At 41.1% G+C, this 14,285-nt stretch overlaps 1 protein-coding gene across 1 annotated transcript in view; it reads left to right on the top strand.

The window, feature by feature from the left end:
- The window catches only part of ANKRD29 (ankyrin repeat domain 29), a 31,092-nt gene that overhangs the window by 8,758 nt on the left and 8,049 nt on the right, over positions 1 to 14,285 (top strand). The window contains exons 4-6 of the mRNA XM_057367258.1: positions 680 to 778; positions 6,992 to 7,090; positions 9,935 to 10,033. Of these exons, the coding sequence (XP_057223241.1) occupies positions 680 to 778; positions 6,992 to 7,090; positions 9,935 to 10,033 (297 nt within the window). The remainder of the gene's footprint in view (positions 1 to 679; positions 779 to 6,991; positions 7,091 to 9,934; positions 10,034 to 14,285) is intronic.

Genomic DNA, 14,285 nt, shown 5'->3' on the forward strand with positions numbered 1-14,285 from the left:
AAACAGATGAAGTTTAAGATCTAAAGACCAGAGGCACTGTTCTGCAACTAAATGCACATACTCTAACCGTACTCGTTGTGGTCTGAAGTTGCTGTGAAGCTTGGGGGAGTGAGGGTTCCATAAATGTGTCCAAGACAGGAGGCTCTGAAATGGGTCTAAATGGGGCCATGTACTATTGTAGACGCTTTGGGTATGGGAATGAATTTAATGTGTAGCTACCATTTCCTGTATTTTCTGCAAGGGGGTGAGAGAGCCCGAAGTCAGAAAAGCCTACATTTCTTTTCTTCCTTCCTCCCTTCCTCCCTTCCTTCCTTTTCTTCCCTTCCTTCCCTTTCTTTCTTTCTTTYRTCCTTCTGTCCAGCCATTAAAATCTAACATGGTCATTTTTTGGAGCCCAATTTGCTTTCATGTTAATGACAGTATCTTCTACAACTTGTTTGAAATGCGGGGTTTCAGTTCTTGGATCTTACTCAGATGTATGATGCTGGGAAGATTTTTCAGTGCAATGGGAAGAAGACTGAGTTAAGACACCTGAAAACATCTGGAGTCTTCAGATTCATYATGTCTTTTCAGCTGATACGCAACTGATTGAGTTCCATACTTTTTAATTTGAAATGTTTATACTTCAGTCAAGTGTGTTATGTGTTTGTTACTCTTTTAATCAATTTTTCCTTTACAGTCAGGTGCAACTCCTCTGTTCTTTGCTGCACAGCAAGGCCACAATGATGTAGTGAAGTATCTCTTTTCATTTGGAGCCTCCACTGAATTTAAGAATAAAGTAAGATGATGGATCCGTTTTTGCATGCTGATACATTCTGACAGTCAAGACTGAGTTTTTTGTATTCACATGTAATATGGCAGGGCAGTGTTAAGATGATGAAATTTCTTTACATTAACCTTTTTTGTGTAATATGAATAATGCAACACATTGTGAAATATTAACTTGGGACTAGCTTTTACTGCCTAGACTTAATGGCGTAAGTTCATCAAGAATCTGTCCCTTGATAGTGATACCAGTCTTTCCTCATAAGCCATCTTCCAATATAAGATCAAAGGGTCTTTTTGTACCTTTTAGGTAGGATTCCAGTTTACTTGTTTATGTACTTCAGTTGCATAGAACTTATATTTGATCTACATTGGGATGTCTCTGCRTGCCACCATAGGATATGTAAGAGTATGGCTTCAGTCCTCCCTAAATTCCCACTTACCCATCTGTGACAAGAAGGTGAAATGCACCTCAGAGCTTTTATTTATTTGTTCAGGCAGGTCCCTCTTGAAAATCCTTATAGAATACCCAGAAGCACAGGGGGCAGGGCCTGGGTTCCTCGCCCCTCAACAGCAGCAAGATCAGCAGTTCATCATTAACAGCAGAACATCAACCCAGTTTCTTTGCCCAAGGCACTRTTAGCACCTCTGCTTTCAGCAAACAGGAAAATAGAAACATATTTTCATTAAATGTCCTTGACATGCTTGCTACATTTTGAAGCATTCCCATAATCTGGGGAGCAGGACACTTGCCAGTCACTTACTCTGGGATCCCTAGTGAGATATTTGAAGAAGGAATAGCTCTTTACCCCACAGTTACCRATTTTTTGAGATATTTTAGTTTGTGTTTTGAATGATTCCCTCAATTCATACCTGCTTTCTGGAGTCCCTGGAAACACAGGCTCTAAGTACTAAGGGAATTGATGGAACATCAGAAACTCAACTCCTTATGCTCCAGGGGCTAAAATCCTGAGATTTTGTGGCCAGAGTCCACACATGCCCATACAGTAGGATTCTGGTACTCCAGGGATCTGTGCTTGTGGTGAGCAACTTTCTGACCACAGCAGCAATCAGTAATAAAAGCATGAATGAAATCGTGGCTGTTTAACACAACATGGAGTGCAGCTGTGGATGTTGGCAATGCAGGAGGTTGCAATGTTAAATACAACAGCTGGCTCTTAAATTGCTGGATAACCTCATGTGGGACATTTATTGGGTAAGGTTGCCCACTAAAGTAAGTGTTGCTTCTCTGACTTTTATTTCAGAGTATGGATGAGGGTTATCCAGGTTCAGAGGGGTCATCTTCCCTTGCATTCAGCTGTGAAGTCAGAGACTCAGTACCTTATTCTGTCTACAGAGACAGTTACATTTTCACTGAATCTTTCCACAGCCTGTGAACTAGGAGTTTGTGAAGAGGCCAAGATTTGATCCCGAAGGTGAACAGCAGGCTTGAAATTGTCTGATCCTTCATTAAAAGAGATCATCTTTTATGAAGCATGCAAAATAAATTAATGTGAAACACTAGGGCAGATAAAAGAGAGCAAAGATTTAAATTATAAAAGAATATTCCTGTAGTCAGCTGGTCCAAATGGCTTCTATCTTTGGAGATATGCAAGTTTGGTGTCTACTATTGCTCACCTGGAAACTTCCATTCTTTTCCTCTCTGCATCTTCTTCTGAACCCAGATCTGACTTGCCCAAGTCCCAAGTATCTTTTAAGCTTCAGGTTGCTCTTCCTCTCCACTCTACAGTTTTCCACTACTTCCAGACAAGCTGGTTGAAAGATAACACCAGCTCCCAATGGATGTAACATGGGAAACTGGTGTGTGATGTGCATGTGAGATGATTTTCCAGTAGCATCACCCAGTGTGCGCCTGAGCAGGAGGCACCAGTGAGGTGTAGTGCATTTTCCACTGGTCTGTTAGTGTGCTTTCATATCAGTTCCACCTTCTGATTCAATAATAYGGTTTTCATAGCTCGAAGTAATTCCACTGTTCTGTTAACAGGTGCCCAAGGTGACTGACTATATCCCTCGCAAGTCCCAGAAACAATAGAGTTAATAAAATATTCCTTTTCAGTTTAGGGATAAGGTATTTTCTCACTAAGACACTCAGTTGGGAGCAGCACTAGAAAATATATGGCTGATCTGTCTGTTTTTAAAGGGCAGTGCAAAATTAATCCATTTGTAAAGAATGTATATATTTCTATCATAAATTAAGACATGAGATTGAAATAAGCCCACAAATTGAATGTATCCTAGAAAACAGAGACTTTAAAGCAAGGAACTGCAAACCCCAGCATCTTCTTCATGCACTTGTCTGTAATTGTGTGATTATTACTTGTGATTATTACTTTTTTTACTTGTATACTAAAATTCAGGAGAACTATCTTAATACAGGCAGGGAACTCTTGTTAAGCCTTRTATCATTAAAATTTGTATTTGTTATGGCAGGAAAAGTAAACATGTTCTAGAACAGTATAATAAAGTAATTAGCAATAAATAATGATGTTGTAAAGAAATGAGTAGTACTGTTGAAGGTTAAATATTATATAATTATAATTATTGCATTTAATATTAATCATTAATTTTATTCTGCATTGTCCCAGTCTGACACCCAGAAATATTTAATATAGGTTGAAACTTCTTTTCTTTTATTCTGATACATGTTCTAAGCATGTGAGTTCTTAAAAGGTTTTGCATGGTGGAACATTTTCCAAGTTGAACAGTTGCAGGTTGAACAGTTTGTTCAGAGGCTATTTTTCAGCAGGTAGTGACTGCAGGAGATCAGTTCCYCTCCTCTGTAGCATATTCAAGTTATGGTAAAACAGCATAGAATTCTAAGCTACTTTCAGGTGATGATGACAGAGGAAAGGGGCAGGTAAATAGGGCAGTCTACACCACTTAGCGTGGTCTTGCCCAGTGCTACTGTTCCAAGTGTTTTCACGGGAGGTTGGCAGCTGCGGTTATGTGCTGGCAGCAAGGACACACTCTGGGGAAGGCAGAAAAATGGTATCAGGGGAAGAATTGCAGAGGTAAGTGAGAAAAGTGTCTCCTATCTGAGCTGGAAACATTTGCAGTGCAGGATTAACAGAAGCTTCATTGTGTCAGGAAAACAGGATATGAGCAAGAAGTGAACCCAAGGCAATGTGTCTTCTCTCAGAGGTAGCACAGGCGGCCTCCTGCGCTCTGCAGAAGGGGGATAGCCTCAGCAGTGCCTCAGTGCTTGCTCATGTGTCCAGTTCCCACTTGCTGCCCKGCTCAGATTTTCCAAGAGACTTGCCAGTACCAAAGATGCTGCTTCAGCTTTTTACTTATCTCAGCTGAAGCCAAGAAGGAAAGAGGTAATCACGTGGCTGAAAGGGATGTTAAAAACTCTGTCATCTACTTTTTTTTTAACCTCCCACAACTTACCTGCTTTTCCTGTGGTCTCTAAAACATTAGGGTCTTCAGCTAGAACTTGCTGGAGTAAAGTGTAAGAGAAAACCAGATGAAAGCTCAGTAGAGGCAAGGGCTGGGGGGGGGGGACTGAATTTTCTCCTAATAATAAACAATGGACCTTCACACTGTTTGGCAATTCCTAGATTGAGCTAAGTGCTGTCTTATGGTCAGTGGAAAAGATTCCTGCATCCAGCTTCCCTTTCTTACAGAAAGATGTAGGATCTGATTTTTCACAATGGTGCCCCAAACTCAGAGCATGCAGRGGAATCCCAGTCCCTTCTGTTGAGTGTATTTATTCAGCTTCAAGTATCAGACACACCRCAGAGCAGATCTTAGAGTTCAGTTGTCTTCCTGATCAGGGACCAGATCTTTGAGCCCAGGGATTGTTACCCAGTTCTCTCTGACCAGTAAATATTTGATTCAGATTGGACAGATGGAATTGGGGACCATCCAATGCTCTTCTTCTAACCTCTGCTGATCTAAGGAAAACTTTGTCACTCAAGTCTGAAAGATCTCAATGGTGTATTTTGGAATTGTGTTATTCTTAAAAAAAAAAAAAAAAAAAAAAAGTAAAAAAATCTATCTACAACTGTTCACTGGGTTAAACCAAACACTTGGTCAGGATCTCCTTTTTGAGTCACTTAGACATATCTTGGGAGAGTGTTGCGCTTCTTAAACCTCAAGCTGTTGCATCTCCCAAGGTGGGATCACACATTTGGATTCCAAGTGCTGGGCTTCAGCTCTGCTATGCCAACTGTGATTAGCTTTGCAGGCCTGCCTTTTATTTGAGATCTGTCAACTAGCTCCCTACTGCAGTTATGTTAATAACCGAACAATCTTCTAAAAATATCAGGAGTTTGTGGAAAACACAAGAATTTTAGGAAACAAAAGCCAGACCATAAAGCAATAAACAAACTTTTCCCACTGAGCATGTCTATTTACCCTCCATACAGGGAATTTTGATATTTTTAAGCTTCCTAAAATTTTTCTTTCCCTGCATCTCCACAGAGGTCCTTCAGTCTGGATAGCATAGTTTGTCTTCTTAATTCACTTAACTATTTCTCTCAACTTCSTTCTGAGAAAGAGTCTTAAAAAATTTCTGGGTTTTTTTGTTTGTAGCCATTTGAGCTGGTAAATCACCACTTGAGCAAAGTGGCTTTCAGCTGGTTGGAAAGAGGAAATAGGTTTYACGAAGCTATTAGCTTTTCCATTGTCTTTTAAGTGTTTATAAAGTGTTTTTTATTCCAGGCACAATTGTGATTGCTTTTGTGTTTTGTTCCAGCAGTTCCCATTAAATTATGGTAGCTAACTTGGCAGTAAAGTCTAATTTCTCATAAGAGAAACTTAACTCCACTGACCTGATTACACACTGTATTTACTCAAATAATCCAGAATTAATAGGCAATCCTTAGACTGTCACACAACAGCCTCACATCTCTGGCTTTGCTGACACCCAAACCTTCTTTTCTTTTCATTTTCTTAGGCAGGAGGGGTGAATATGAGGTTTTGAGGGTAGCTATAAACAGTGCCTGTGTGTTAGCTCAGTCATGTCAGAGCTTGAGTTTTCGCAAGGCTATTATAGCCCTGAAATTGCACCACTGATTAATAAATTTGATTGGCACTTCCCATTAAAAAAGATCTGTTTGGTCACTCAAGCTGTAACTTCTTTTGTGGATATCTGTCTATGTGGAAAATTTCAGACAAACTTTGGAGTTGTTTCAGAGAACAAGTCTAGGGGAAAGCAGAGTCTTGTGTCCACATTAATAACAGCTCTAGAAACCATTTACCTGAAATACTTTAGATAGCTTATCTTGTGGAGGAGAGGCTTGAGAYTGGGACAAGGCAGGGAAGGAGAGAGAAGACCTGTGGTGGGGGTATTTTGGGGTGTGCATCATCTTTGCGCTATGGCATGGTGCCATCCCAGGCAGAAGATAAGAGTTTCCACTCCATATCTGTGTCAGAAATACTGGCAGTTTTTGGGTGGGGCATAGCACACTTAGGATGGCAAGACCTGTGTTTGCTGGTTCAGTTGTTTCAGCTGGTTTGGAGTCAATTGCCAGTGACACTGAGGTGTTCCCCTTCCCAGATGGCTCCCAAGGGAGTGTTTCTACGGGCAGGGCTTGATGCATGTGCCTAGGTCTCCCTTTAGTGGTGATGTGCAGCAACTCTGRCTGCCTGGGATTGATCCTACCTGCAGGGATCGCTTCTCAAGCAGCAATAACAGGGCTTTCACTGATGGTCATGCCTTTGGTCAGATTGACACTTCCTCACTTAGCTAGCATACTTTAAAATGCTTCAGGCTAACAACTCACAGATGAGAGGCAGGAGAAAACAGGGCACAATGTTCTGGCCAAAGAAGAGAAGATGATCAATAGGCTCTGGAGCAGTGGAAGGGTATGCGGTCCTTCCATCGGTGGAAGAGTTTGTCATGCATGAGGAATTTGGGTGTAAAAGGAAGAGACATGGAATAGCTTGGAGTTGTGAAGGGAACAAATCTTAAAATGGCGAGGCAGAAAATGAGGAACAAAAAAGCAGAATCTTCTTAGTTCTTGTCCCTCCCTAAAGAAAACTCAGGAGAAAAATGTATATAGTGACTGAGCCAAGTTGAAAGATTTACRTGTCAATGCTTGGCATTAAAGTAGTGAAAAATTCAGTAGCTACCCATTGCGGAACCGCTGGGAGCCAAACTCTGAAAAGTCTTAACGTTTGGCTCTTTTTTTTTAATGGTGATGTTCAGTCCAGCACCTGCCCTCTCACCTGACTGTGCCCATTCTTTRCTTTTTCACAGGATGGAGGTACAGCTCTCCTGGCTGCCTGTCAGTACGGGCATGCAAAAGTAGTGGAAACTCTGCTGAAGCACGGCGCCAACATTCACGATCARCTCTATGTGAGTTATTTGACACACACAATATTGACAATGGTGGTGGTGGAACAAATGTGCTGTTGCTTGGACAACAGCAGACACCCTGGCTCCAGAACAGAGAGGCATTTGCCAAACACTGCAGTTTTATAGTACTCTGTTCCTCTAAGATGTGAATTTTGTTAACTGTCTGCTTTTCATGATGCCGAGAGAAGTAGCACAAAATTAGAAAAGATTTTTTGGTTGCCTTTTGGTTCTTTATCTGAGTGAAGGATACATACCAAATCTGGAACAGGCTTGTGTTACCCATTAGCCTTGGATGAAAGACTATGTCATGTTTGACCACGATTTGCAGAAGAGTGAGTAGCTCTAGAGCCTCCAAGGTACATTAGTTTTCTGTCAGAAAGAATAGTAAAAATTAAAATATATTTTTAATAACAGTTGAAATTACGTTATTTGGTATTTGTGAATTTCCAGCTTGCCAGTGTTTTGGACAAAATATAGTTAAAATGGCTGAACTGATGTTGTTCAGTTGACTTTTCAGAAATTTGGATTGAACTGCTGAAGCTCTGGATTTAATTTACTCCAGCAGACACACAGATAAGTTAGGCTTTTCGGCATTCAACAGAAACGAGTAGCAGATTTTGCCTCTGCTTCCCACTGCTCTTTCCTACCCCAGGGCACTCAAGACTGACAAAGAGGAAGTTGTTTCCCTGAGATATATGAGTTTTTTCAGCTGTTTCCATTGGTTTTGGATCTGCAGTGTGCTGTTGTGCTCTCAGTTCCTACAATCTTGCACAAGAGCCAAGAGCTGGTGACTGCAGAAGTGGTCATAGAGGGATCCCCACCTCAGTGCTGCCTCACCCCTGATTTATAAAGGAGGCTGTTCCACCCTTGCTGCTGTGCAAGTAGGGATTGTCTTTCTGATCTGAGGGCAGTGATTCATCCCTCTGCAGGGTAATCCCAGGGGTTACCACTCAGTTTAAAAATAGCTGTGCTGCCACACCTGCAGACTCTTACCCAGAGGTCAAGGCAGTAAAATAACTTCCTTCTTGTCTCTCCTGGAATTGAGCAATATTTGCAATTGGATTTAGAAATATACTTTTATTGCTCATAGACAGTCAGAAGCAGTTGTGCACCCAAAAAAAGAATACACTTTCTTGAAAATAAGTGTTTACTAGCTCTTTCTGTGGGCCAAGTTCCATTTGTCAAGTGGTACCTGGATGGCAGTTTCACTGGCAGGCAGCCAAATGAGAGGGTTTTTGAGCATATATTTGGATACTCTTCCCAAAACCATCAATATCAATGTTTCAWTCTTAAATTGATGCATGTGAAGGGTCAGGAGAGTGGGAGACAAAAGAATACCCTAACTAAATAGTGTTTCTTCTTTTTATAATAGCCTCAAAACAGCATTCTCATTACAGCATCAATTCAAATCAAATAAGTATCAGGGAATGCAGGGTTCTCCATCTTGATTGATACTAAAATGAAGAGCTTTTTAATACTACACAACCTTGTTTACTTTCTAAATTGATGTGTTCTCTGTCTCTGGAGGGAGCCTGCAAAGGCTTTGGAATCATKAAATTTTTTCATGCATTCACACAGCAACCAGAGAAAACAGCCCATCAGAGGGCCCAGAGGCAGGCATTTATAGTTCCAGCAGACATCTCTTTTGTTTACCAGGACATTTGTCTTGAAATCAATGTCAAACATCCTAAATTCAGTCCCTGGGGCCTTATATTCTGCTCATGCTTCACCAAGTCTGTGCTGAGTTTTTCAGTTAGAGGAGTAGCTAAGCACTCTCTCTGCACACAATAGCATTCAGTCCCAGAACAGTGATGTGGCAACAAGGTCAACAACAGGCTTTCACTAAAATGCCCTGTATTTTGTGATGAGTACCTGCCTGAGTTGGCATGAGGTATGTACTTACACCTCTGAGATGCAGTGAAGGGGTTAATTCAATTTAAACGGAAAGATCCTCATCTGGGAAAACTTGTCCTAGCATATCCTGTGCTGAGTACTGTGGATGTAAGGTGGGTAAACACCTGTCCCACCCTCAATACAGATTTCTTCTTCTAGTTGGTTAGATGGATTATAATGCTGTTTGAAAACTTCTCATCAAAAACACTTAATGAAATATGACTTCTCTTTTTTTTTCCTGTGGAAAAGGTTGCTCTGAAGAATTTTTCTTCTTGCAGAGAACATCTGCACATGAAAGATATGTCAAAGAAAAATAAACTCCTGTATTTGTTCACAATTTATTTTTTCACAAGCTTTTTGCAGGAAAATTCTGGTTTCTGATATGGCTATGAAATACTTCTAGATTACTATATTACAGGYGAAGTCTCTTCTACAAGATGTGCCAGAGCAGTGGCAAGGTGGTTTCTGGGGTGGCCCAATGGTATAGCACAGGCCTTACTCCTTTAGCCTCAAGGACTGATTTCTGTGCTGGAGTTTGCARCCTTGCAATGTACTCGATATGTTTCCACCTTGTATCCATGTGGCAGAACACCTCTGCAGAACATACAAAAGCTAAATGAAGCTATATTGCTGTACAGGAACTAATTTCTAGTTAKGTAGCTCAATGCCTCAATGAACTAGACTCTCAGTTTTCCAGACATAGGATTTAATGCTCTGTTTGACATATGATGGGAGCCAGTACTTGTGCACACTGAATGAAAATGTTGCCATAGATTGTTATGAACTAGATTTTGGATTTTGATAGTTATTTCTTGAGCATGTTAAGCTCAAGCATATCTGCTGTTGCAAATCATAATCACTCAAAGAATGAGAACTTGATTCAGTTTGATTTGTTTTTGTGTGGAAAAATGGCATCACTTCACAGTGTAAGATGAATGTGTTTGTTCGTAGGATGGAGCTTCTGCAATTTTCCTGGCGGCACAAGGAGGCTATCTGGATGTCATCCGATTGCTGCTTTCTTCTGGAGCAAAGGTTAACCAGCCACGGCAGGTATGAGCAACACTTCAGGGTAGGGCTGGTTCTAATTTTATAGTTATGAAAATTAACACTGGARTTTTCTCCTGGCATTGGGTTCCTGTGGCGGTGTTTCATTGGAAGGCAATTTGTAAATGTGCCACAAACACATTCTGTGTTTTAGTTCAGACTGGTAACATGATTTTGAAGTCAGYACCTCAGTCATTTCTGGAAGAAGTGAAACTGAAAGCTCTGCTCTAGATCTGCACCTTACATCCTATCAGTCACCATCCCTGGAGGTTTTTAAAAGACATGTAAGTGTGGCACTTGGGGACATGGTTTAATGGTGGACTTGGCAGTGCTGGGTTAACMGTTGGACTCAGAGGTCTTTTCCAACCTAAATGATACGGTGATTCTAGAGCAGATCAAACTACTGACTGCTCCTTTGAACAGGTTTGAACCACATGCATATTTGGATCAGGCACCAAACTAAATCAAAATAAAATCCTCCAGCTGTATAGAATGTTGATGTAAGGGCTTTGCACTACCTTTTGCGGCTACCAAACTGTGTGTGTTGTACAACATAACTTTTGAAGGTCTGCACAGACTACCACATCACACCACATCCCTGGGTTCTTTTGCAAATTGTTTGAGAATCTTTTGAAAATCTGGCAGCTCTAGGAGGAGGCAGTACAAAACAATTTTTTTTTTTAAATCTCCAGACCTTCAGACATTGCTTTGGCATTGAAATTTATCTTTGACAAAYGCTTTTACTTTCAGTTTTGCTTTTGTTCATTTGGGTTTTTTTGTTTTACTTTGTGTCGTTCCTGTGCGCTCTGAAATTCAAGCATGAGTGTTGCCTTCATCTCTGGAAGTTCTTGATACATTTGGAAAGCTTTTCTCCCCTTTTCCAGCTACTCTYCTGGGCCTCATGTTGCAAACACATACAAGCAGTGGTAGCCATAAGCATGAAATTAGCTCCTCTGTGAGTAGTGGGGCTGCTGTTTGATCATTAAATGTAAGTGTGAGCCAGATTTGTGGCTGATTCAGAGATSCCTGCTGGGGGGTTAAGGGCTCGATCTACTGTGCATCACTGGATGCTGGAGTTASGTAAGACTACAAGAGGCTTTCTAGGTTTTAAACTAACTGTGGGATAGGTAAGCATACCTGATATACAGAGACAAGTATGAAAGCTCTCTTGGTTTCAAAAAAAAAGGGTTTCTTAATTTTTTAGCTGTTTCTTGACTCTTAAATCAGTGCCTAAGCAGCCAGAGGTGGGAGCTGCACAGCTAGATTTACACCCAGCACATAGAAATGTCTGGTTAGAGATGGGGCTCCTCAGCAATCTCTACCTGCTTTAAGAGAGYCTCGCCTGTGGTCTGCTGAAACCCTGCAGGCAGGGTAGCTGTCCTGGGTCTTCACTGCACATTTGAARTTGATGGGATAAGGTCTTGTCCTTGAAATCAGTCATGCACGGCTGCCAGGTGGCTGTGATTACTGACTGCAGCAAGTGAAAAAGCAGCAGGCAAGAGCAAATGAGTGWGGAAACCCTAATAACAGTGGACAAMGTGGCATGAGACAAGCTCTGCCAGGTTTTTTCAGTATTTCCTTTCATCTGTCCCAAAAGTCTGACAAATCATAGCCTGGCAACAGACATTGATCTATATGCTTCTGCTGCATGTACACTCCTAGCTGTGGTGGGAGCAAAGAGGATTAGTATATTAAGTGCCTTAACTAAAACAGTTTTTCTGCTGCCCCTACACCCACCTCCCAGCACCAAGGCTGTGCTAACAGCTGTGGATTGATGCATTAGATGCTCCTAGGTTGTCTCCACACTGTTTCTCTAGAAAAAGCTTCAGACATGTTAAAAGCTGTTAATTACCACAGTCTAAATGATCAGTGTAGAAGGAGAGACCAAGGTATACATTAATGCCTTTTGAGGAAGGCAAAATACTGTTGGGGAGCCTTAGATTTAGTTGAACCCTGTTGCCATTAAAACGGCATTCTGTTATCTGTAATTACAATGCAGCTAATTCTTTCTGACACTATTTTTTTAACTCTCTAATCCAATTTCTACAGCACAATGTTTCACGAGGCGTTTTTAAACCTTAGTTGGGGCARAGACTTGTCTCTCTGTGAATGTTCCTCCTGGCTCCTCTGTTTCATCTCCAGCAGGAARGCCTTTTTGCTTGAGGGTACCTCCGATCCCTGCTAAGATTATGYCTGGATAAATGCATGGCATTTGTGTTTGGGCCCACTGTAATCTGAAACATTTCCTTAACAAATGGAACATTTTTACTGTTTAATTAGTCAAGTAATGGTTGGATGGACTTCAGTCTCTTTCTTACTAACAAATGGATTTGTACTTTATTAGAAGGTGGTGTGTTGGTCATGAGGAATGTAGCTCTAGAAGGGGCAGTTTTGATGCCAGACAACTCTCACTGTCRTTTACAAGCTACATTGCTCTCACCATGGAAGGAAACTTTTCCAGGCAGCATTACCTCGAATACAGGGCTGCAAAGTGCCAGGTGAGAGTTCATGCTTCTCTTTCTTCGTGGTGTCCAGGTTTTCCTCTCTACCTTGTGAATTTGGGGGCTTAATGCACGGACCTGAGTGTGTGCATCTGCCTTGTATGTCTCTTCCTGTTGCTGCAGTGAGTACCAGTTCCTCCAGCCTGGTGTCCCACCTCCCATTCTCACAGGGCTATTTCTGACATCACAGAGCATTTTGGATAGTCCTGGCTACCCATGTGCAAGCCCTTCAGCTCAGCTCTCACAAGACCAAATAGTGAAGCTTCCTGTAAAGTTTCTTCCCTGGCGATGTCATTTCTCTTGGATTGTAATTGCCTTCTTCTCTTGCCAATATTGCAGGAATCTTTTGTCATCTTTTTGTCTAGACRGAGCTGGGGGCAATGTCTGAAGCCTTGTCCAGGAGATGTTTCTATGCTTCTTCAACTCCCAAAACAAAGCTGTAAGATTCTTTKCCAATGCTGTTTTGGCAGCCTGTGTTCCAACAGGCTTTATTATGGCTGGCTAAACAGATTCAACATAATCTGAAAATTAATKACTTTTTTCTTAGCACATGATATGCAATTACACATACATGTAAGCCTGTAAACCTATATAGGGTGCACTTCAGACAAGCAATTTGCTTTTGGCAGATCAGGTGTAATGGTAAAAGTGGACAAATGGGCAGAGCAGTGGAGGAGACGACMCTGAGTAGGCTGAGAGTAGGGGGTCTCTGACCCTGGGAATCCCCACTGGAAATTTGAGGGGTCTTTCACCTCCCACCCTAATCTGGCCTTTTCTAAAACTTCAAGCAACAAGATAAAGCTGAGAGTCAAAGCTGCAAAGCAAAATCATTAGTTAATGGGTAAGAAAAAGAGCATCAGCAATTTCAGTCAGAGTATATAGGGAATTTCTGGTTGCTGGATTTAATAAAATGTTGTCCATATATAGTAGCCTGAAATCAAATGTGGAAAAAAAGAATAGCTTACAAACATATGGAGTGTTCAACATTATTCTAAGAATGTAATGGTCTGCAGTCTGCTGGACAGAGGGACGAGGAAAGTAGAGTAGCTTTTGAACTGCATCTTTCCCTGTTCTCACTTTCTTCCTGATTTGTTCTCACTTTCTTCCTCCAAGCCCTAATATCTGTTTACATGTGTATTTTCATGTGATCTCCCAGTAAAATGTAGTGTCTGCTTTGCATCTTTCACCAACATGAAAATGGACAGAAAGCTCATCTACTCCATATAAATATACACATTTGCATAAACCTGAATGACAGATGTTTGCTCAAGAGAAAGAAGCTGACCATAATCAGTGTGAGCCCATCATCAACTTCACTATTTTTCTTGTCTTCAAGCTAAGTCCTCCAAGGCACCCACTCTTTGTCMTAATGTACTTTTGCCTCTATCCCATAACTGAGATGCTGGGGATCTAACAGCAGTACTATTAATGAAAATGAATGGTAGCAGTGATGTTACCTTACATTTTTATGTCCTTTGCTCCTTTTCATTTATACTTGAAAATAGGAGTTGCTCCTACAAACTTCACTGTGAGTAAAACAAAGCTGTTATGTTTTCTGTGCTGAGCTTGTGTTTTCATTTATTGTGTAAATACAAGCACGGATTTGCACAGCACTGTTTCTTCAGACAGATTAAATTGTGTTAGGTGCTGTAAGATATTTTTATGAAGTTTTACAGGCTTTTTCAGTGCACTTACTGCTATTTTCTAGAGCCCTCTGGTGGGGGGAGATTAGAAAAATATCAGGTGTCAGCTTACTG

Source organism: Malurus melanocephalus, unplaced genomic scaffold (assembly GCF_030028575.1).
Source record: "Malurus melanocephalus ecotype Western Australia unplaced genomic scaffold, MMel_1.1 scaffold_76, whole genome shotgun sequence".
Classification (NCBI taxonomy): Eukaryota; Metazoa; Chordata; class Aves; order Passeriformes; family Maluridae; genus Malurus; species Malurus melanocephalus.